This window comes from Anabrus simplex, chromosome 4, assembly GCF_040414725.1.
Source record: "Anabrus simplex isolate iqAnaSimp1 chromosome 4, ASM4041472v1, whole genome shotgun sequence".
Taxonomy (NCBI): domain Eukaryota; kingdom Metazoa; phylum Arthropoda; class Insecta; order Orthoptera; family Tettigoniidae; genus Anabrus; species Anabrus simplex.
The window spans coordinates 61,775,905-61,801,061 of NC_090268.1; the positions used below are offsets into that span (position 1 = coordinate 61,775,905).

Below are 25,157 nucleotides of genomic sequence, written 5' to 3' on the forward strand. Positions count from 1 at the left end.
TGTTGAAAAATAAAAGCAGTTCCACCGAGGTAAGATACTTAATTCTAGTACATTCCGAGAACTTTTCAAACCACCTACGTAATTGTATTCGTACTAGGAGTAGCAGTTCTGCAGTCTAGCATGCCGTTTGCTCCTGACATTTGTCTTGGTTCACTGAAGAATCAACAGAATCAGAATTAAATCCCCTTGTTAAAACATAGTGAAAGCTATTCTTGATGAAATACCTTGTGCAGCTTACTGTTATTATTATATATTTTAAATACATAAATTATTATGCTAGAGTCAAAAACATACAAATTTACAGTTAATGTTTGGAGTACACAAAACATAACATGTGAGATCATATTACACATGCCCTGTATTTTGCAATGTCCAGTGCACTTGGAGTGGCTTGTAGGAGATCATCCTCTGTGCAAGATGTTGGCCAAAGAGGGTACTGAAGCATGTGGCTCGTGGTTTGTTCTTGTCCACATTCACATCTTGTATCACTTGTGCTGAACAACCATTTCTTCATATTATCCCAGGATCTTCCCACTCCTGATCATAGCCTGTACAGGGACTTCCACACCAGCCAGCTTTCATTATGTCTACCTGGTAGCTGCCCAGCCGCTGGCATCCATCCACGGAAGTGAGGGGTCGTCTTCTTCCACAGCTCCAGCTTTGCCTTCTCTGGTGAGACAGTAAGCACCTCAGATATCCTCAGGAAGCTCTTCCGGGATCTCAGCCGTTGCTGAGGAGGACTAAGTCCATGCAGTGGGTGGATGCTGTTCTGTTCCACCTTAAGCCTCTCCCTGTTGGCAGCGCTATTCCAGCCAGGTAGTGGAGCTTATCTATCAGAGTAGGCTTTAAGCAAATTGTAATCAACCTACCTGTCTGGCATGAGATGAACTGTATCAAAATGGGGAAGCATATTCAGTAGCAGAAAAACACAATGCCACTGCTGATGTTAGGATTGTTTGAGGATGAGAAGCCCCATTTTAACCCTGCCAATTTGTGAATAAGATGGTTTTTGTGTGGAGATTTTCATCTTATTACTCTTACAATGGGTTTTGAACATAAGAGCTCTATCGACGGTCACTCCCAGGTATTTTGGAGTATGACATTGCTACAATTAGATACCTAACCATTCTAGTCGTAACTCATTAACTTCCTTAAATGGAAGGCACATTCTTATTTCTTAGAAGGTCCGGCACCATGGCTAAATGGTTAGCGTGCTGGCCTTTGGTCTCAGGGGTCCTGGGTTCGATTCCCGGCAGGGTCGAGAATTTTAACCTTAATTGGTTAATTTCCCTGGCACTGGGGCTGGGTGTATGTGTCATCTTCATCATCATTTCATCCTCATCACGACGTGCAGGTCGCCTACGGGCGTCAAATCAAAAGACCTGCATCTGGCGAGCCGAACTTGTCCTCGGACACTCCCGGCACTAAAAGCCATATGCCATTTCATTTTCATGTCTAGAAGGATTGGGTCTAAGTTGGTTCTGAATGTAGCACCTTGTCAGAGCCTTGTGCACTAAGGGCTAGATCATCTGCAAATAATAAGCTTCTTGTGTGTGGGGTCAACGGCTGGTAGTTGGTATAGATGTTGAAGAGAACTGTAGCCAAGATGCTCCCCTGAGGTAGGCCATTTTTCTGTGCTCTCCAACAACTGCGCTGACCTTGGAAGTCAGCAAAAAAACCTGCGGTTTTGAAGAAGAGTGGTGATGGGTCTAGTTAGATGAAAGTCCTTGATTAGACTGAACAACCTGACATGAAATAACCAGTGATTGACAGTGTCATATGCTGCTGTTAAATCCACAAAGACCACCCCTGTCATATGGTGAGTTTCATACCCATCATCTATGAACTGAGTGAGAGTCAAGAGTAGGCCTGTGCAGCTTTTCTCTTAGTCTGAAATCCTGCTTGCTCGGTTATGAGTAGAGGATCCTTTACAGGCATTCTATTCAGAATCATACACTCAAACAGTTTATAGAGGTGGCTAAGAAGACTAATGGGTTTGTAGTTCTTGGGATGTTTTGCTTCCTTGCCATGTTTCAGGAGAGCTATTACTGTGCTCTTATCTTTGGTATTTGGCACTTGCTGATGAAGGTATTGAAAAGCTGCAAGATCCATCCTCTTGTTGATGGACTGAAATTTGTAATTTGCTTCATTCGAATGTCATCTATACCAGCTGCTTTCGTAGTGGTCAAGTTGGAACTCCCCTAACATGGTGTTCGGACACCTCCATGTCTTCGCCTTCGTGAACAGGTGTTTAAAAGCATTGGACTTAAGGACTAGATTGTAGTTTATGCATAGATCGATCATTTGCTCTCTATTTCTATTGGTTCTCTTGTGGACTGGATATTCCCCAACTATGCACTTGAATTTTTGCTCTTTCCTGATTTGGACATTGAAGTCCCCCATTAGGATTGTTATGTGGTGTTTCGGTATCCTGTTCATTGTCTTTTCTAGTTCTCCTCAGAACTTTTCAACTGATTTTCTTTCTTTTCTGCAGCTGGGGTCTCTGTGTTTTGTGAGAGGAATGAAATTAATTTTTAATTAATTAATGCTTTTACTGTATTGAGAAATGTAATATTAACTTATCCATACTCCCAATGTATTTCCAAAAATGTCTCGTCCACCATTGATCTGCCATTTTTAAAGCTATATTGCTCCTCTTCTGTCTGTTCTTCCACCTTTCCTCTCTGTCTCCCTTTTATTATCCTTTCCATTATTTTTGCAACTTGTGATATGAATGCAATAATTCCTCAAGAGTAACTGCATATTTTCTTGTCCCCCTTCTTAAACACTTGTATTATCATTCCCTTTCTCCTTTCTGTTAAAAGATTGGACTGGTACACATCATCATTGCAATGATCACTATTTTATTTAGTGGGTTTTTTTTTCATATCACTGCCTGCAACCTCATTTTCCACTTCATTGCTATCACTGTCTACATGAATAATAATCTCGCCCATAGTTTTCTCTGTAATACATCTGTCGAGGGATATCAATTCATTTTGTTGGAAGAATTGTGGCTCTGATACTACGTGACCATCTACTATCACTTGCAGAAGTTGTATTCAGTAAAGTGGCAGTATTGCATTGCAGCAATAAATATTTATGTACCTTTTATATTGTTGCAAACTCATTGAAGGGAAGGTGATACCAGTAATATTTATCAAGTGAGCAATACTTCAGTGGAAGCCTTAAAGGTGTTGATAGATAGTTTCTCTCAATGTATCATTTTTCATATGTTTAATTTTAACATTTTTAGTTCTCTTTTTTCTACTACCATAGTTTAGTTCATGTTAAAACTGTCATGCATGCTAAACTCCTGCCATTTTCACTTCCTCTCCTTGTGAGTTGTAACTTCCTCTTTTTTTTTTTTTTAAGCAATTCGGTAGGACATAAGTTGAAAAGATTTAAGCAAGTGGCTGTGCAGTTTGTGTCACGTAGCTACCGGCTTGCATTCAGGAGGAAGTGGCTCAGCAGCCCTGAAGATGGTTCACAATCAATACTGATCTGCACTTAGGGCAGTCGCCCAGGTGGCAGATTCCCTATCTGTTGCTTTCCTAGCCTTATCCGAAATGATTTCAAAGAAATTGGAAATTTATTGAACATCTCCCTTGGTAAGTTATTCCATTCTCTAACTCCCCTTCCTATAAATGAATATTTGCCCCAGTTTGTCCTCTTGAATTCCAACTTTATCTTCATATTGTGATCTTTCCTACTTTTATAGACGCCATTCAAACCTATTCGTCTACTAATGTCATTCCACGCCATCTCTCCGCTGACAGCTCGGAACATACCACTTAGTCGAGCAGCTCTTCTTCTTTCTCTCAATTTTCCATGGTTACCCATTTTCACTCGCCAGGCTATAATAATGTTAATGTTAATACTGTTACAGAAGTCCAACTCCTGTTAGCATACCTTCACCTCCATCAAGTATTGCTGAAGAGAACGAACCTGAGCATGAAAAGGAAATTGAGGAAAAATCTGAAGAACCTGTACCAGAAGCTCCAGATACTGAAGGAAGTAGCACCAAGGATGGAGTTGATTCAAAACACCAAAACAGCAATAATAGCATGAAAAGAAAAAAGAAAACTGGAGTAATTAAGAATGCAGCAGCCATAGAAGCACTTGAACTTGCCACTGAGCAGACCCTTAAAGTAAGACACTACCACACATTGTATAGCTGTGTATGTGCAGAAGTTGTTTTCTATAATTATAATAAATTGACATTTTATTATCCTCACAGGACATCAATAAATGGCTGGATGATACTCCACGTTTTTCTGAATTTTCATCAGCTAGTAACTCACCTTCACATTTCATTGGTGCTGAAGAATATGAAGTGGTTGGATCTCGTATCGACAATGAGTATAGGCGTAACCTTAAACTTGATCGACCACCACGAACAAAGGATTCTAAGGTAAGGCAAAATACTCTTTTGAGTATTAGATATATTGCACACACTAAAAAAAGGATTCAATTATCTTGCTTATAGTAAAATTGGATTTCCATTTCTTGTGTTTGTTGCTTAGTTTTAGACTGTTTGTAGCACAGTCTGCACTGAAAATTTACTTTGGTGTCTTGTTCTTTATATGTTCTTCGGAAGCAGACATTTTGCAAAAGTCGGCTGTTATATAATTTGAACGTGTAATACAATATTGTGAGAAAACTGCAATACTAATGCCTGTGTGTTATGCGTCAAAAGAAAGGTCTCTGTTTCAGGATTGCTAGAAAAAGTATTATTTATTTCATTAAGTCCTTTATTTGCATAAAATAGTCATTTATTTAAATAATATGATGCTTAGGTCGTTGCAGTTAATTGTATTCGCAGGTAAATGGCTCTATATAAGTTGTCTATGCAGATTTTCTATATTAGTCTGACATATGGCTCTGTGAAATCTAGTCAGAACATTTTTCTTTTAGAAACTCTGGGAGTCTGTGGGAAAACATTTGTTTATTCAAGTTTAAGCAGAGGTGAGATTGCAGTTGCTGCTGCATGGACAGGAATTGCAGCTTTGTTAATACCAGACGATAAGACAGTTCACAAAACTGTTGGTTTGCCTGTTCCGGTAACGGAAAATTCAGTTTCGTGTATTAAATGGGACAGCTTAGAAGCAGACATTTTGCAAAAGTCAGCCGTTGTTATAATTATTATTGATGAAGCTTCAGTGATACGTGCATTAGCAGTAAATTGCATTTATCACCTGCTAAAGAACATTATGAGCTGTGGAAAAGAAATGGGTGATAAAATTGTCATATTTGGGGAAGATTTTCACCAAGTTCTTTCTGAGGTATCCAAAGGTGAAAGAGCTCAGGTAATTGAGGCATGTATCCAGAATGCTCAAATATGGCCAAAAATGAAGGTATTGGACTTGAAAACATATACACGTGCAAAACCTTCCGATAAGGAACTCGCGGCGTGGTTACTACAATGAGGAAATAATAAAATTGAAAGTTAAATAGGAAACTACATAATGATGGTTCTCAGTGACTTCATAAGTAACGATTCATTGTTAAGGCACATTTTTGGCAATTGTATAAACTTTGATTCTTTAGCTTACTATAACAGAACAGTTGTAAGTCTCTTCAATGAAGACGTTCTTCGCCTAATGTCAGGAAGCTTTAAGGAATACAAAAGGTGTTGATACTCTGTTGTCAGATGGTGATGCTGACGCAGATTTCATAAGTAGCATACCCGTAGAGTACCTACACTCCATTATGCCATCTGGAATGCCTCCACTTGTATTAAAATTGAAATTTGGTGTAATTGTAATACTTATAAGAAATATGCACACATGGCCTTTGGTTGAGTGCATATGATAGAGAAATGTTTGACAGAAGTCAAGACAGGTGCTTCCAGGAATCAGGTAATTTATCTACCTAGGATTGATTTGGTGTCCACTGACAGTAACGTGCATTTCAAATTTAAAAGGAGGCAGTTCTCATTATGTCTTGCTTTCACAATGACCATTAACAAAGGACAGGGTCAGAGTTGTGACATAGGTATTTACTTATCTCGGTGCGTCAGTTTCATTTTTAGTCTTTATTAGCAGCTGTTGCTGCGATAGGCCACTAGTAATCTATATTTCTCTCTTAATGTTGTCAGTGTAGTTGTGAGCCTGTTTAGGGATCAGAACCTCACATATTTAATAATCTTGGAGAGTCATTGGTCCTATTATGGTTGTAAAATAGCAGAGAAAGATCTAGAGTTGAAAATTCATTTAATCTGTGAGAGAAAATTATTACTGGAAGGAAGAAACCGTTATGATAACAATACACTTAATTAATATAGTGTGACAAAGTAAAATGAAAGCTGCCGGAAACAGATGTAGAGTAGCACTAGCTCCCTCTGTGGATCGGTGGTAAAGCATCGGCCTCCGGAATCCGATATTGCCAATTCAAATCTGCCAAATGTTTCTTGCAACCTCTTGTAATATCTCACTTCTTTGTTCGCACGCTCTATCCGACTCCCTATTGGGCGGGATAATGGACCAGTGACCACCACCTTTGTGCTTATTCTTCCACTGCTTCCTCTACTTTGGTTATCATCTGATGCCAGGCAAGCATCAATTTTTGAAAATGAGGCAAAAGTCTCTCATAGTGCATTGGCATTGCCATTGGCTCCAAGTAGCCTGCGCAGTGGCCTCCACGGTATGTGCATTAGCCATGCCGTCTTGATAGATGTGCTATTTACCGATTGATAAGCCCAACTGAGCACACTGGCGAAATGCCGGCAACCAGGAATGAGTTAACTGGAAAATTGATAATGTCCAAACACGGACCAACTATATCGGTATTATAATTCAAATCTAGTCAGGGTAGTTTTTGAAGGACAGAAAAAGGTCTATTTGGCACTCCGTGTCTTATGATGTCATTGTTTAAAAGATCTGTGGTGAAACATTCAGTGTTTAAAGTTACTCATGTTAAAGGACTTTCATTTTCATTTTAAATGAAAAATATAACTCATTGGAAGATTTGATAGAGACATGCAAAGTGTGGATGCTTGGACATATTGTGTGTGCTAGCTTTTAATTGTTTTCAGGGCATTGCAGCAGGAGGGTAGAGACAAGTGTTACAAAGTTTTGACAAGCAGTTATCATCACCACCATTGTTTCCCCTTGATGAGGTGCAGTCAGGTCTCGGCAAGTATCAAAATTCCTTTGGGAGACTACACACTTCTGCCTGCGTTGGCTAAGCTTCTGGAAGCATTTTTGGAAACCTTCTTTTGCAATCTCTTGTAATATGTCACTTCTTCGTTTGCACAGTCTATCAGACTCCCTGTTGGGCGGGATAATGGACCAGTGACCACCACCATCTTTGTGCCTATTCTTCCATTGCTTCCTCTACTTTGGTTATCCACATCTTCCTTGGTTTCCTCCTTGGTCTTGTTCCAGTCACTTTCCATTCCATATCTTCGGTTTGTTATTTCCATCCATCCTACGTGGCCAAACCACATCAATCTACTGGTCCCTATTTTGTTTTGTAAATTCTCTTTCCCCAGCCTTCCCCACATCTCTTGTGTTCTGTATATGGTCTTTCTTCATCTTTCTAAGAATGCTTCTAAAGAACTGAATTTCTATTCCCTCAACCTTACCTTCCTCTCTGGAGCTGGAGTCTATGTTTCTGCCTCATATGCCAGAATAGGAACAAAATACTTTTTTATAACATCTTTTCATTCCATACTATATCCCTTGTGCTCTGGTAATATCTTCCTGCCATTTGAACGCTGTTATGGATCTCTTCTGTTATAGTCCCACTTGTGACACTACACATCCCAAATCCCAAGTAACTGAAGGTATCAACCAATACCTCATGATGCTGCTATTACCTCAGTTTCTGGTACAAAATAACTTCTCTTCAGATGTTTCTTTGTTTTTGGAAAGACATTGAAGTCAGAGGGAGCTAAGTCAGGTGAATAGGCAGGATTTTGTACCACAGAAGTTCCATGCTTGATCAGAAACTCTGAGATAACAGGGGCTGACATGATAACGTTTTGTCACGAAGAAGATGCCGTTAGCCACTTCGTCACATCTCTGGATGGTTATCGCTGATAAACTCCCATAGCCAACATAAAATATCATTGTTTTCTGTTTTGCTCCTAGGAATGAATTCTGAATAGGCAATTCCCTGTTAATCGAAAAAGATCGAGACTTTTTTGAATATAATGCCTCTCGAAGCCTTTTGATCTCGCTATCGTAGAGACACTGTGCTCTGCCATTAGCATTGTGAAAGTCGCAGAAAATATTTTTTCTCAAATGCGGAAAGAATTTAATGTATACTACTATTGAAAATCCATGTTTCACAATTACAACTAACAATAAAACAATACACCTTTGTGCATTGTTATTTCACTTTTCACAGATGAAACCATTCTGATGTTGGAGGAGGGGAATGGTAGGATGCATTTCAGATTACTATAACTACATTAGGCTGACCAGATTTTTTTTGGCTGAAGGACACTTACCCATATACCTGAAATACACTTCGTAGTACAGAATGGTTATGAAATTAAAATGTGATTATTGCCGTAGTGTATTATTTTTAGAGATGGGTTCTCAATACTTTTGATACCTCAGTACTCAAGAGGTATTGATATCAAATGATACTACAATATTACAGATGAGCTCAATACTATTAAGAGAATACTAGTAATTAATATTATCAGCTTGCCAGAAGGAGCCGATTTTAAAGTGGTCGCAAGAAGTGCATTTCTCAACTCATAAGTTTCAAAATAGCAAGTAGCCGGTACAGCCAGAAATTGGTCTCATTTATAGCTCTACACTGATCCTGTGACAAAAGGGACCTTCCTCCAAATTTCTGCAGATATTTTTATGCCAGTATGTTCAAAGTACAAATTTCTTTAAAATTCATGTATCAGGGCAATAAAACGTGCCAAATTGTAGCTTGAGGAAGATATTTTAGAACATGGCATTGCACCAATTTGTAGCACTATATATTTTCAGTTTGGACAGCTATGGAAAAACCATGCTGTCTACAAAATAACCTGCAGTTAATAACGGAGACTTTCGGTAAACAAATCCTGTGGTCTATTTAACACATGGGTGACTCTCTTATTCTGGGTGCTTTTCTTGTACTTGCTGTACGTACAACCTTATAGTTTTAAAATATAGTTGACCTTGAACAAGAAAATATAGTGAGACTATTTAGTCCTTTTTCCAGGTTGAACTGTGCTGTTTTCTGTAACTGTATGGAATGTATAGAAAACAACAACACGGTTCAATCCGGAAAAAGAACTAAATAATTCTACACACCGTGGAAGCTTCACTTCTAAAAAGCTGGAAGACATTCACACAAACACTCAAAAAGGGCTGCAAAGGTAATTAGAAAATGTTGTACTGAGCTCGATAGCTGCGGTCGCTTAAGTGCGGCCAGTATCCAGTATTCGGGAGATAATGGGTTCGAACCCCACTGTCAGCAGCCCTGAAGATGGTTTTCCATGGTTTCCCATTTTCACACCAGGCAAATGTTGGGGGTGTACCTTAGTTAAGGCCACAGCCGCATCCTTCACACTCCTAGCACTTTCCCATCGTCACCATAAGACCTACCTGTGTCAGTGTGATGTAAAACAAATTGAAAAAAAAAAAAAAATGTACAGAATATTGAAGAGTAGAAGATCGGCCAGAGAGGATATTTTCTGGAATGTAGAAGAAATAAGAGAGGAGATGAACTGCTGTTAAATGGGGAGATTGAAGAGAATGAAATTGATTAATCTAATGAAATAAAAGAAAAAGAAGAAAGCCCCATTACATGGGCAGAAACAGAAAATGCCTTGAAACTCATGAAAACAGGAGTCACCAGGAATAGATGGACTGTCAGCAGATATGATCAAAGCAGCAGTCATGAAAGCCTACAGTGGTTGCATTGAACACTAGAAGTAATCTGAAAGAAAACACAATACCAGATTACTGGAAGAAGGGAATGAATGATCATACTGTTGTGTAAGAAAGGGAGTAGGAGAACGTGTATGAATTACGGAAGAATTACCCTGTTGTCACACAGTCCTAAGATAATAAAGAAAGATCATAGAGCACCGATTTGAGCAGTTGGTGCTTAGACCCGAGAAGTCTCGTTTCTATGCATCTCACGTTTCCTTGATTGTTGCTACTATCTGGGGACGAGATTATAAATTTCAAACAGTGTAGTCATGGAATATACAGTACAGTATAGTGTAAGGCAGCTGAAGCTGCATCTTTCTTTCTTTCTTTTTTTTTTCTCTTTCTTTAAACGTTCATGTAGTTAACAAAATAATATCAACATGCCGGCACAGCACATGAAGTTGCTAATGGATACCAATATTTGTGATGAATTATGTGGAGACTGGTTATCGGATGTACTGAGTGACAGTGAATTATTTCTAATGTTGTTAAAGATTACGAAAGTGACGAAAGTGATTTTGAATCTTTTTCATCAAATTGTGGGCAACAGTCTTGTGTATTGGAATAGAGCAGTGACTCAGATACAGCTGATGAAGACTTAAACATAGGTAATGTAGGTTTCTCTTCACAAAGGGTACTGCTTTGAAAGGTATTTCACCATATAGAACTACTCAGTAATCTGATTAGTATATGTTCCATGTTTGAGGTTGATATCTTGAATACTTTTTGAGTTACAGTAGTTTGAGTGCAGCAGTGCAATTTTGTTCTTGCAAGCTTGAACTGTCCGGTCAACCAGGGGTAGCAACCTCCGTTTGGAGCCCATCACCAATGTGTTAAACTGTCAAATCACAAGCATGGAAGCAACTTACTGTAAAAATGTCAGCTGCTACTATAAGATCTACAGCACAGCAGTTGCGAAAGCAGCCTCCTCATCAAACATAGAAATCACCCACAACTCACCCCCACACTGTCCGGCTCCATGGCTAAATGGTTAGCGTGCTGGCCTTTGGTCACAGGGGTCCCGGGTTCAATTTCTGGCAGGATTGGGAATTTTAACCATAATTAGTTCATTCTTCTGGCATGGGGGCTGCGTGTATGTGTTGTCTTCATCATCATTTCATCCTTATCACGACGCGCGGGTCACCTATGGTCGTCAAATCAAAATACCTGCATCTGACGAGCGGAACATGTCCTCGGACACTTCCGGCACTAAAAGTCATATGCCATTTATTTTACTTTACCCCCACGCTATGCAAAAGCCCAAATCAAAACAAACCGAGCTCGATAGCTGCAGTCGCTTAAGTGCGGTCAGTATCCAGTATTCGGGAGATAGTGAGTTCGAACCCCACTGTCGGCAGCCCTGAAAATGGTTTTCCGTGGTTTCCCATTTTCACACCAGGCAAATGCTGGGGCTGTACCTTAATTAAGGCCACGGCCGCTTCCTTCCCACTCCTAGCCCTTTCCCGTCCCATCGTCGCCGTAAGACCTATCTGTGTCGGTGCGACGAAAAACAAACAAAAAAAAAAAAAAAATCAAAACAAATCTAATAAGACAGTGGAACAATCTCTGGACATCAAGTACAAAAGGGTCTGTCACAAGAGAATTATTTTTTCCTGACATATATAGCCGACTCCAGTGCAAAACATTAGTGCCTGAATTCATTCTCACTCAGTTTCTCTCCAGCCATGGAAAGTTTAAGTGCTAATTTGAATGCTTTAAAATTGATATTGCAGGCAATTACTTGTGCTTTTGTGGTCTTCTCAAACAGTGGACTATTTACTGTTCAACTGTACCATGTTTGGAAGGCCAAGATTCGAACTTCAGTCACTGAAACAATTGTAATGTGGAACTTTCAAAGCCATTATACCATCTGTTGAGGAAATCCTGCTGCTACAAACAGTTTCATTATTCAATTAGTTGATCAAAACTATAACCCTAATATAATCATGTACAGTAGGGGCATTTCTCTTCTCCAAGTGACTTACAAAATTCTTTCAGCTTGCCTTTTGAAGAGAACGCAAGAACAATTTGAACAAAGTATTGCCGAATATCAAGCAGGCTTCCGCCCTGGTCGCTCGTGTGCAGAACAAATATTCAACTTGAAGACAACACTTAAATACAAAGCATTGAGGAACAAACCGGTCATCTGCATTTTTGTTGACTTCAGGAAAGCGTACGACTCGGTTGATCGACAGTCTCTCTTCGTTGTTCTTGAGGAACTGGGGCTTGATTCCAAGACCCTCAACCTCATCAAGGCAACACTCACTGACACTTTCTCCAAAGTTAAATTCATGGGGGAGATCTCTGAACCATTCCCGATTAAAACTGGCGTCCGACAAGGTGACGGCTTATCTCCGCTTCTTTTCAACCTCGTCCTAGACAAAGTCATCTGCGAGTGGGAAAAGGTATTGAAAGACATGGGATACTGGCGCCCCATACGACTAGGACGACCCAAAGACGGTATTGAGATATCATGCCTCGCTTTTGCAGATGACCTGGCCATACTTACAGATGATGTATTCACAGCCGTTAAACAAATTGAAACCCTTAGCGAATGTGCTGGAAAGGTTGGCCTACAAATTTCCTTTGAAAAGACCAAGTTCTTCTGCTCAAAATTTGACATCCAAAATTTGAACACGACACATGGGCAAATCAACCGAGTACCACACTTCAAGTACTTGGGAGAAATACTTGAACCAACGGGAGGCGAGAAGGCTGCCCAGAAAATTTGCCTACAAAAATTTCGGAAAGCCTACGGTAGGGTTCACAACATATACAATAAAAAGTGCTTGTCCCGCCATGCAAAAATCAGACACTATAATACAGTAATAAAGCCCGAAGTCTTATATTCCAGTGAGACCCTTACACTGAACGGGAAAGGTGACCTAGAAAACATTTTAAAAGGAGAAAGAAGAATCCTGAGGAAAATTCTCGGCCCCCGAAAAACAGAAGATGGATATAGACTGAGGTCACGCAAAGAGACAGAAGAGCATTCCAACATTGCAGCAGACATCCACAAAAGACGTCTGAAATTCTATGGGCACGTCCACAGATTGCCGGCAAGTAGACTGACACACCAGATTCTCTCTTACATAGAACATCTAAAAAATATTTCATGGGTACTAGAAGTGAAGAAGGATCTGGAAAAAGCCCAGATAAACCCAAATGACACCGCGGACAGAAACCTTTATAGGAAAAAATTAATGGATGGAAAGTGCAACCAGAGAACGAAGTGAAAAAGAAGACTGGAGCAAAGTGGACAGAAGAACGAAAAAGGATCCACGGAGAAAGGATGAGAGCTGTTTGGCAACTCAGAAAACAGAATCGTTAGAGCTTTGCGTGATCCATTGGGTCCATACGCACATAATAATAATAATAATAATAATAATAAATTAGAGAATATTCTTTCAGATTGGTTATAAACATATGTCGTAATACACGTTTTCAACTTCTGGATGAATGTGCAGTCTGTCACATAAGTTTGACCTGCACATTTATCTGGCTGTCATAGTGCAGGTCCCTAGTCCAGCCAATGCCAGTCATCGATACATGATCAGTCATAAGAAAGTCATTAAAAGAGTACTGAATTTGAGTGTTCGGTCATGAAAGTCATGAAATTGTGTTTCAGGTCATGATTTTTTTTTTAATCAGCAAAATGAATGGAGACAGTCAAATGCCAGTAAGTAGATTCTTTGTATCCATTGCATTTTTACCTTAATTTTTGTGGCACATTGTAATTTTCCCCAACAATGAAAAAAAAATTTGATTACTTCAGGGACTTGCAGGGTAGTATAGTTCCCACTATCTTTTGTAGGCTTGTTACTTATACTTTTTATTTTGTTTTAAGTAGAATTTTCACATCATGTAGGCTTATTTATAATATCTTTCTTTTTTTTTTTTTTTTCAGGTACTGAAAGCTGAAGTGAAGTTATGTTGTTTGATTGAATCTAACACTCACAGACATCTGCATATAGACTATATAAAATTAAGTTCAAAAGCTTCAGGTCAAGTTGTAAAGATGCGTAGGAAGTGCTCTGTTAAAGTGTCTTCATGATGAATCAAAGAACTGGAAAATGTGGCTTAGACCAGTAGAAAATAATACATTTAAAGCTAGGTGTAATGCGTGCAGAAATGACCGATGTTAATACCAGTCGTATTTTGTATATTAAAGTACATGGTAAAGGAGAAAAAACATAACACTTTTTGCCTCACTAGTGTCAAGGCAACAAAATAAACTTACTTTACTGGAGTGTGAACAGTTTCATTAAATCCAGAAGTTTCAATTAAAAATGACTTGAATGAGGAGGTAACACCTGCTCCTACTACATCCTCTAGAGCTTCAGTTGAAAAGAGTCCTGAAACATGCTCACCGAAGCCATTTTGTTAAATAGTGATGATGTTATGAAAGCTGAATTTATATGGGCTATGAATAAAGTGGTCTCATTCTACAGTAAGAAGCATTGGAAATGCAACATACATGTTTCAGATAATGTTTTCTGAATAACAGAGACAAGATTTCGTATGTAATTACTTTTGGATTTGGCCCATATTTCCAGAATCTTGTAGCACATCATGTCATTTGATGAAAGTTTGAACAAAGTTGTGCAAAAAAACAAATGACTTGGTAGTTTGTTTCTGGGATCAACAGAAACATTCTCTGTCTTCTACTATTACTAGCCAGGTTGAGTGGCTCAGATGTTTGAGACACTGGCCTTCTGATCCTAACTTGGCAGATTCAATCCTGGCTCAGTTCAGTGATATTTGAAGGTGCCCAAATACATCAGCCTCATGCCAGTAGATTCAGTGGCACGTCAAAGATCTCCTGCAGGACTAAATTCTATCACCTCTGCATATCTGAAAACCATAAAAGTAGTTAGTGAGACATAAATCCATTAATATTATTATTATTATTATTAATATTATTATTATTATTATTATTATTATTATTATTATTATTATTATTATTATTATTATTATTGTTATCATCATCATCATCATCATCACTGTGTCTACTAGATATTTAACATCTGCATTCTTCAGTTCTGCCACATCTGTTGATTTACAATCAAGTTTCTTGGATGGTGTGAATAGTTTCAATTTGTCACATGGAAACATTATTCAAACTTCAATCAATGGCCCAAATGTCAACCTTAAAATATTATGTGATTTGCATACATGCCTACTTGCTGAAGGGGATGAAAAACTAGAGCATTTTTGACACCCTGGAAGATGGTTTTCCATGGTTTCCATTTTGACACCAGGCAAATGCTGGGGCTGTACCTTAATTAAGGCGATGTACGCTACCTTCCCAATTCTAGCTCTTTCCCATCCTTCTGTTGCCGAAAACCTTTGATGTGTTAGTATGATGTTAAACAAGAAACAAAAAAAAAAAAATGTTCAACTGTGGTATGTGTTCACTTCCTGAAGTGCATGCAGCATAAAAAACTGCTCACAATAAATATGGCTGGATTATTCATGAGTTTCTTAGGGCATTCTGATACTTTATAAAAGATTTTCCTTCAAGGAGAGGAGCCTTCTCAAAGATTACTGGATGTACAAAGTTTGCTATCAGAGTTTCTTCCATAAGATGGATTTGTAATGCTGATGTCATGAAAATATTGAACTGATTCCGCATTTGAAGAAGTATGTTGCAAATGTTAAAGAAAGACCACCAGAAACTAAAAACTTAGAGAGATAAAACATTTCTCTATGCAGAATTTCAGTTTCTTGTTGTTGGTTTTTTTGGTTTTGTTTTCTTTTTTTTTTAATTGAACTTGCTTTTTTTAACTAAATATAAGTCAAATTAATCTCTCTGCCATGTTTACAAATATTTGTACAGTGTTGTATACCATTGAATTGAGATTTATTAAGAAACATATGACAGAAGGGGCAATGAATTCTGCCACAATACTTGTCATGGATGTTGCCAATCCATTAGATTTGGTGCCACATTTGCCAGTTAGACCATCAAAGAATATGTCGAACATTACTGCAAAGGTATTCTGAAAAGTCTATACCTAAAAAATTGCAGAGAAGAGTCCTTTGAAATCAAAGATAGTGAAAGGTACTTCATATTTATCGCCTGAAGTTATGCCGAGTTTGTTTTAGAGAGATTCTTGAGTGATGGTAGCAATGGAAATTTTTTTGTCAAAAACAAATGCCTTCATCAGCAACTGATGTTATAAAAAGAGAATACTTCTGATTTTGTGAGAATTCTGAAGAACAACTGAAACTGTTCAATCCACATAAGGACAAGCTTGATCATTTCCTAATGAATTTACTGCAAAGATCAAACAGTGATTTCATGTTGTTGCAGAAGCTGCTCTGTATGTTTCATGGGTATGCCACAGTGAAAGAGAATTTTCTGTCAGAGAACTATTGGTAGGAAACCTACAAGAAAATACTGTTCTTGCACAAAGAAGTGCATATGGTGCAATACAATCATTAGATCAGGGGTCTACAAATCCTGGGTGCTAGACCACCACGGCTACTGTGTTTTTGCTTATAGTGCTCAAGTTTTGGCCCCCGAAAAAAATTTGTTTTCTTCATACTTTCTTCTACTCGTCAGTCTGCAACACTGTAACAAAGGCCCCATGACACGTGATGTGACATTTCTGAACAAACTTAAAACTATGCCACAATTTTCTCGAAAATAAATAAATCCCAGGTCACAGAGAATATATATATATTTCACTGCACAGAACCATCCATGAATGAAATACTTATGAACTATAGTGGATAATCTATGTACATATTGCAGTTGGCCCTTCTCTGTTACAGCAGCAGAGTCTTTGGTGGAAAAATTGAGAACTAATTACTTCATAGTCACATGTAGTTGCATGTAGTCAAAAGTGCAATGAATCTGTGCTACTGTTACGTTTTAGTGGTTCTATGCGTGTCCTTTGTTATTATTCAAGTTCTGATAAATGCAGATCTTAGGCCCGTATTGTTTTTGTGCGTGCGTTTAATATTGTGCTAGGACATGAGACACAACAAGAAACCCGAGTGTGATGACCAATCAAACCAGGCTAACTCGACACACTTCTTCACGACTCTAATACATATTAAGCAGGTATTGGGAGAAAACAAAGACAAAGAAAATAAGACTGTTTCTTCCATAATCTGCACAGGAGTTCAGACTTTCAGTATGTCAGCAAGGAGAGCCTGTTAATACAGCTAAACCTGTAGTGAAAATTGTAGCAGTTGTAGTAGGCCTACAACCAGGTAAATTCAAAGAATGGTGTAAGGAACTGCCTTGGTTAGCGTTCGAAGAAATTACACGTATGATTCAATGTCAATCTTGGTTTATTTCCAAATTCTTCAGATCAGTCTTTGAAATTACCAACAGGTTTTACAGGGCCATTTAAACTATAAACATTTTAAGAAACATAAATCTTTACAACAAAGAAACTGTGTGGAAGCTTGTAATCCAACATTGTTTCCAGAAACAATGCCCCTGGCCATATGTGTAAAGAAAATGATCCTAATGTGTTTGACAATTTGAAGAAGCTTTTCAATCTTGCATTATATTGCAATGAATAATAAACCATCATAAATTTTCCTGGATTATAGAACGGAGTGAGAAATTGAGAGCAGGGCTGAAAGAGGAGTGTGGCAATTTACAAAGAATTTATTAGTTAAATAGTTAAGGTGCTAAGAAGTGACTTAATTTCTGAGCTGAAAGATGCAAGTTCTGTTAGTTCACTACTGGATGGATCAGTGGACAGTGGATCTGTGGAAGAACTAATTATCTGTGTAAGATACATAAGGAACTTCACAATCAAAGAAATGTTCCTATCAATCACACCTTTGGAAAGTGGAAGTGCAGCTGGGTACGTGGAAGCACTTGAAAAGGAACTTTAAAAATTCGGCTTTTCAGAATGGTTGTTTGCTTCTCTGCTTAGTGCACAAAAAGAATTAATTCATAACATTAGACAAAGGGCCAATCATCTTGTTGCTGTGCATTGCATAGCACATAGGATTCAATTAAGTGTATTAAGTTCTGCAGAAAAATGTGGACTATGTTGATGAACTTGATTCATTACTTAAGTTGCTTTACAAATTCTACTAGCAGTCTCCCGAGAAGCTACAAAAACTGACATGATAGTTCGGAAATTTCATTATTTTCACAGTGTAAGATGGTCGCCAGCAAGGTTGGTTGTACATCATCTGTAGTGACTTGGAAATGTGTCATTGTGCACTTGGAAAATGTAATTGCAGGTAAAGATAAAGCAGCTCCAGTGGCAAAAAATCTCCTGAGAAAACTCACTGATTTTACATTTGTTCACATTGTGAACTTTTTTAATGGACTTTTTAGAAATTGTAAAGAATTTGTCTCTCCTGTTTCAGAAGAAGAAGCTATTTCTCAGCACTATTGAAGTACGTGTAATATGTAAAATAGTATCACTTGAACTGCTTAAAACTACCCCTAGCCCAAATGAAAATAAACTTGTAACAAACGCCTCCAGTAGTGGCATTTTCCAACACATACAACTAAGGGAGTTGGACCAGCTGCTAGTTCTGCTGTTGTTTTGAAAAAAGAAAAACTGATTACTCATAGTGTCAGATAATGGAAAGAAAGATTTTTGGTTCATGCAACTATAGAAAAGTGCACAGCTTGATACCTTTGCATGGCCAGCTAACTGATCTGGAAAATCATGGTGCTGATTACATCTCATTGTTGACAAAACATTTCAGGAAGCAACTTTTAAAATCTGAAAACAATGGGAACTAAACATAATGTATACAAAATGAGTGGTAGAAGTTCGAAGTTCTTGGAAGAGGAAAAAAATTGTTTGAAATGTTGGAGTTGGCAAGCAGAGATAGATTTCCTATTCTGGGGCAGCTACTATCGTGTGTGCGGGTGGTTTTTTTTTTTTTCTCCCAGTCTCTACAGCATCATATGAGCAAGGATTTAGTCAGACTAACCTTATACAAGACAGATTCAGAATGTCATTAGGAACAAACATTTTCTGTGGTTTCGTGATGTGTAATATTAATGTACCTGCAGTAAATGTATTTGATCCTGCAAGGGCTGTGGACCAGTAATTTTTTAGTAACAAGTCACATGCTACATCCATGCTTATAGACGACCATGCAAGGATTAGGTCATTATTCTGTAAGACTGTAATTCTTTGTTCAGTATCTTCTGAATTTTGTAAAACAAAGCGGACTCCGGCGTTTGCAGCTAATAGTCCTACTCATCATTATCATCAGTGTCCCACTCCAGTCGCCTGGGTGTGGTTAACAAGCCTCCTCCACTCCTTTCTGTCCTTCCACTTTTCCTGCTCCATTACTTTCGCCACATCCAATCCAGCTTCTCTTATGTCCTTCCAAGTCTGATCCATCCACCTTCTTCTCGGTCTTCCAACTGGTCTCTTTCCCTTAGCTTCTCTTTCCAATTCCCTTCTTGCTACCCATTCATTTCCCATTCTTCTTACATGTCACAACCATCTCAGTCTTGCTTTCTGTATCTTCTGTACTAACGGTTCTATATTTAGCTCTTCTCTGATTTTACTATTTTGAATTCTATCTCTTCTCATCTTATTAACCGATGTTCTTAAAAATTTCATTTCTACTGCTGGGATCTTACTATCTTGTCTCTTATTAGTTACTAGCTTTTCTAGTCCGTATGTTACAATTGGTATGAAATACTGTTTATATAATGTTAATTTCGTTCTCTTGGGTACTTTGTGATCCCATAAAAGCTCTCTGACTTGATGATAAAATTGTACCTTTACTCAGCCTGTTATTAATTTCAGGGTTGATTTCATTACTTCCATTAATAATGCTACCCAGATATGTAAACTGTTCTACATTCTCTAACTGTTATCCGTCTATGTTCACTTGGCTTCTCTTTTCCACAGTGCATGACTACAGTTTTCCTTTTACTAATTACCATTCCAAACTCCTTCAGATTTTCATTCCAAATGTCCAGTCTCCTTTGTACTTCCTTTTCTCCCTTTCCCCAAATCACCACATCATCTTCAAATACCAGAGCATTCACTTCATCACTACTGATACTCTGTTTTACACGTTTCACGATTTTATCCATCAATATTAATAAACAATAATGGCGACAGTGCACTTCCTTGCTTGAGATCTTTTTTTGTATAAAATGTTTGTGTCACCATTCCCCATTCCCCACTTGTATACTGCTTTTACTCTCATGATACAACATTTTTATCTTGATATTAATGATTTTGGTACATTCCTTTACAGCAGGCATTCCCATACATGTTTTCTCTTAACTCTATCAGAAGCGGCTTTTTCCAAATCCAAAAACATGAAGATGATTTCCTTCTTCCTTTCCAGATGTTTTTCCATTATCATTCGCACTGTAAATATCAAGTCTATTGTTGATCTATTTGGTCTAAAGCCATATTGTTCTTCCTCTAACTGTGTTTCTATTATATCCCTCAGTCTTTTGTCTATGATTTTCTCCATTATTTTTAGCCCATGAAGGAATAGTCCTACTATGGCTCTTTAATTTAATGTTTCTGGAGGGCTGATGACCTTAGATGTTAGACCCCTTTAAACAACAAACATCATCATCATCATCATCATAATGTTTCTGGATGATTTAAATATTAAGATTAGAAAAAGTAGCGCAACTCGATTATTTATAGCTATCAGGGTGCTGGAATTCTTGCTTGCTCCTATACTTTTGGGCTGGCTCCTCAATTCAGAGAACATTTCTGCAACCCTTCCTTAGATAGATTATTGAACAGTGAACAAAACCTAAATATGGACATTATCAAATCAGTGATACAAGCTGTGAGAAATACTTTTTCAAAGACAAGAAACATTAAAGAAAAGAACCGATGAAGATGAAGAGGCCAGCCGCAAAACGAGAGAAGTTCAAGAGATTAAAAGAAAACCAAAGATATGGAAAGAAAGCTTATAGAAAAGGCAAAAGAAAAAACCAATGTTCTAGATGCCTCTATTTCAAGTTTAACTAAGATACTTAAATGCTAACTGGTACAAATCAACATAAACAGCATGTGTCTCAAAATACCGTATTTACGCGAATAATACCCGCACATTTTTTTTTTTAATTTGGAACGCGAAATTCGGGTGCGGGTTTTATTTGTGTCAATGTTGGCATTTTTTTGAAAATCAGCCTTCCTAAATTCAGGGTGCGGGATTATTTGGTGGCGGGTATTATTCGCATAAATACGGTGACAGGGATTATTAGCGTAAATACCCATTTTTACGCGAATAATACCTGCACATTTTTTTAAAAATTTGAGGCACGAAATTGGGATGCGTTTTTTTGCGTCAAAGTTGGCATTTCTTTTTTTCAAAATAAGCCTACCCAAAGTTAGGGTGCAGGGATTATTCGCGTAAATACGGTATTCAACATTATGATCTGTGTTCTTTTATTTTAGAATATAAAGTTGCAAGTATTTGTATAGACATGAGAAGTGAAGTCTTCCTCATGGAGAGACGAGTTTTTCTTCTGAAGACGCAGAACAAAGTTTCCACGAAACGTAAAAAATTTCTCTTTTTTTTTTTTTTTTTTTTTTGATGAAGCAAAAGCCCGGAAGCATCAATCTAAATATAAGGATTTGTATGTTCATTGTTTTACTGATAATTTAATATTTCCAAAAGTGGCCATCCCTATCCTAGATGAGAGCTGAAAATTTTTGTTTAGAAAGTAGTACTGTTGCTGACTTCGACATTTTTAGAAATAGTTCATGTACTTGTAAATTTTAGTATTGTTTTACCATAAATAATCTATATATTAAAAGAGTTTACTAAAAACAGCTTTGGCAAATCCGTCCGTCCGTTCTTCTGGACCGATTTGCTTTATTTTTATTTTATTCTCTCCAGAATTACCTACCGATGAATTATGAGACATTGATAGGTCTCCAAGTTCAGCCAACTTTGAGTAATCATTAAACGATCTCTCCAATAATTGCAGGCGAAGGCTTACCCTAGCCTGCAATACATTCAGTACTTAGCAGATTGGTAAATGACTAACACTTTCATTAATATTCTGATATATGTGATTTTCATCCTTAGTAATGTCATTCCATGCAGCCATGTTTGATTACTATCTGCCAAGCTAGAAAGTACACTTCGTCTGATCACGGAAGAATACTATTCCCTGCTAGATACTCTTTGATTCTCTAATCTTTCTCAGCTTCCAAATATATTCAGCAGATGGTAGAGCGTTCCTAATAACTTAAATGCTGCTAAGAGAAAAAAGTCTACGTACAAACAAACCCCATCACTATCTGGGAACACCTATCAACTAACCTATGGGCTCAAAGACATATATAGAAGACCTGCGCCTAAAAATACCCTTCCTTCTACGACACAATACCAAGAGTTACATCAAGAACTGTGGAATGTTTGGATAGATTTTTACTAAACTGACGGCATGATGACAACAGAATGGATGAGTTCTGTCTACGAACTACGGCGTACCCTAATGCCTTCCTTATTCAATGTTCATAAAACCATTGAAATGGGTAGGGAAAACAATATGACTATGACAGGCATATCAAAACATGTTATCTGACCTATATGTAACGAGCGCTGTGGAGCAGCTCGGGTCCTCTAGTTATTAATATAAATCAATAATTTTACTTGTATAATACTATCTAGTAGCTTATTTTCAGCTTTCATTTGAACCAGCTTTCAAGTAGGGGATAATTAATAAAGAAAACAATTGGTTCATTTTTACAGCAGTGCTTTTGTAGTCCAACGTAGGTGTGTACAAAAAAATATGAAATGGACTTTTTTTCATAGCTTGTAAAAGTCTGAAATAATATGGGGTTTCAAGCCCAGGGCCCCAGATTTTTTATTCTCTAGAGTAGTAAACACTGTGCCACTTGTGTCTCTGAAAAATCATAATTTGTACAGATTTTTTAAAAAGCATGGCATAACAGCCCTGATAGGCCTTAGCCAACCAAATAAATACTGCTCAACCCAAATGCCTGCAGATTATGGGGTGACGTGATGTCAGTGTGACGAATTCTCTCGGTCGTTATTCTTGGTTTTCTAGACAAGGGTCACTATCTCACCACCTGGTAGCTCCTCATTTATAATCATATTGGCTGAGTGGACCTTGAACCAGTCCTCAGATCCAGATACAAATCCCTGACCTAGTGGGAATTGAACCGAGGACCTTTGGGTAAGAGCCAGACTTGCTACCCCTTAACTGAAAATGTCATGAATTTGTTTCTTGGAATTCTGTAGAAATCCTGATGATGCAGGATTTTATCAGTAGTTGTAAAGAGTACAGTAACTGTGCCCAAATGACAGGTGCAGATGTCATAGGGTTACTTAATGGCTGGCACACGTTACAATGATTCATCCTTGGTGTGATGTGTCTTGGTTGACCAGAACCTTCATGACCTCTATGCTCTCATGTGTCCATTTGTTTCAGTATAGAGTGTGACACCTGAATATTTGTTGCAATTGCATGGTATGACCCTTAACGAACTGCTGATTTTTTAATTTTGATTAATTTACAAGAAATTGTATCAGAACCATCCAAAATATATTGTATAATACAACAATACCAAAAGAATGTTCATGACACATATAAACACCTAAATAAAGACTGTTACCATATGGTAACATTAGCCATTAGTAGGTATAGTACAAACCCCACCCCCTAAACCCCATGGCGCAACAGGTCTGAAGGCGTGCAGATTACGAGGTGTCGTGTGGTCAGCACAATGGATCCTCTCAGCCGTTATTCTTGGCTTTCTTGACCAGGGCCGCCATCTCCCCATCAGATAGCTCCTCAATTGTAATCACGTAGGCTGAGTGGACCTCGAACCAGCCCTCAGATGCAGGTAAAAATCCCTGACCTGGCTGGGAATCGAAGCCGGGGCCTCCAGGTTAGAGGCAGGCACGCTACCCCTACACCGCGGGGCCGGCTCAGTATAGTACAAAACTCTCTCAAAGTGTTTTCTATTTTGTATGAAGCTTAAGGTTGCTTTAAATACATATTCCAACATCACATTTAGTGTGCATCGTACGGAAGCTTGATGAACACCCTTCTCCAGAACATCAGCGTCTCCTTTTTACCCTGGGTTGCAACCAAGAGATGATCTAGTCTGTCGTAGCACAGGTTATCGGATATCATGTATTCTGTGAAGCTTCACCTTGATGTTGATGGTCTTCCAGCATGCTTTGGTGCTATGTCAAATGTGGTAAGATGGGTTCGTGCAGTTTCCTGCCTAAATTCTAGCTGCCTGACACCTATCTTTATAAGAATCGCAATAAATACTTGGCAGCTGGTTATAGCCTGATGCAATAAGAATGGCAATAAAACATTTTACTTCCTCAACAGAAACTTTAGGATCGGGATCATCAGAGAAAAAAGCATATTCTGTACACTGACTCACTAGAATCTCTATATTTTCATTGTTCACAAAACACTCATATATTCCTAACTTTATCATGTCCTTACAGTATATCTCTGATAACTAGGTTCGGAAACTCTTCAACATCATCTTCCATTCATGAGATATTTTCTAGCCCTGGCCTACTGTTGTTAACGTCCTCTGGATTTCAATAGATGACGTCATCATTAGACTGTTCCTCAATGTGGATGGTGTTTGAAACAATAGTTTCATTCTTATGAAGAATTATTTCTGATTTTGGAGTCAGCTGAAGACCACTGAGATTGTCTAGAAGAGCTTCACCATCTTCATATGTAAAATCTTCATCTGTTAGAACGCTACAATCTGGGGGCTCAATGTATATCTTACTGACATTAAGATTATCATAATAGGCCATCACAATGGCCTCTTCTAAAGTGAAATCAGGCATGGAAATAAAGAAATATCGATGTAAAAAATTTGCCTCCCATAACCTGCTAGCATATGGTAACAGCTCTAATTCTCTTATCACGGCAGGAAGCAAAACTAGTAGTAAAATTTTATCATGTTTCTGGAGTACACATCCAGTATAAAATAAATCATTCACTTAATGGAATCTGACATCCATTTTCCATGTGTGAAAAGATTCTGGTGATTTTAGCCCCACACAATCATGCCTGAAATTTCAAACTGAAATTATAGTGCTATTAAAACAATGTGCGCGTTCTGACAGTTCGCAGTACGTGGCGCCGAACAAAGGAGTGGTAGCGCTGTGTTGCCACATGATCCAGCAGGAGTTACTACATCACAGTTAACATCTCTCATTCTGCGCTAGGCTCTGCGGAAAATAATATCCATTAACGGCGATCATGAAAGAGTTAGAAAAACGTTAAATATCGTTGCTATTATTCCAAGGTGGCTC

At 38.2% G+C, this 25,157-nt stretch overlaps 1 protein-coding gene across 1 annotated transcript in view; it reads left to right on the forward strand.

Moving 5' to 3' along the window:
- The window catches only part of dikar, a 293,245-nt gene that overhangs the window by 257,796 nt on the left and 10,292 nt on the right, over positions 1–25,157 (forward strand). The window contains exons 11-12 of the mRNA XM_067145083.2: positions 3,890–4,151; positions 4,241–4,414. Of these exons, the coding sequence (XP_067001184.2) occupies positions 3,890–4,151; positions 4,241–4,414 (436 nt within the window). The remainder of the gene's footprint in view (positions 1–3,889; positions 4,152–4,240; positions 4,415–25,157) is intronic.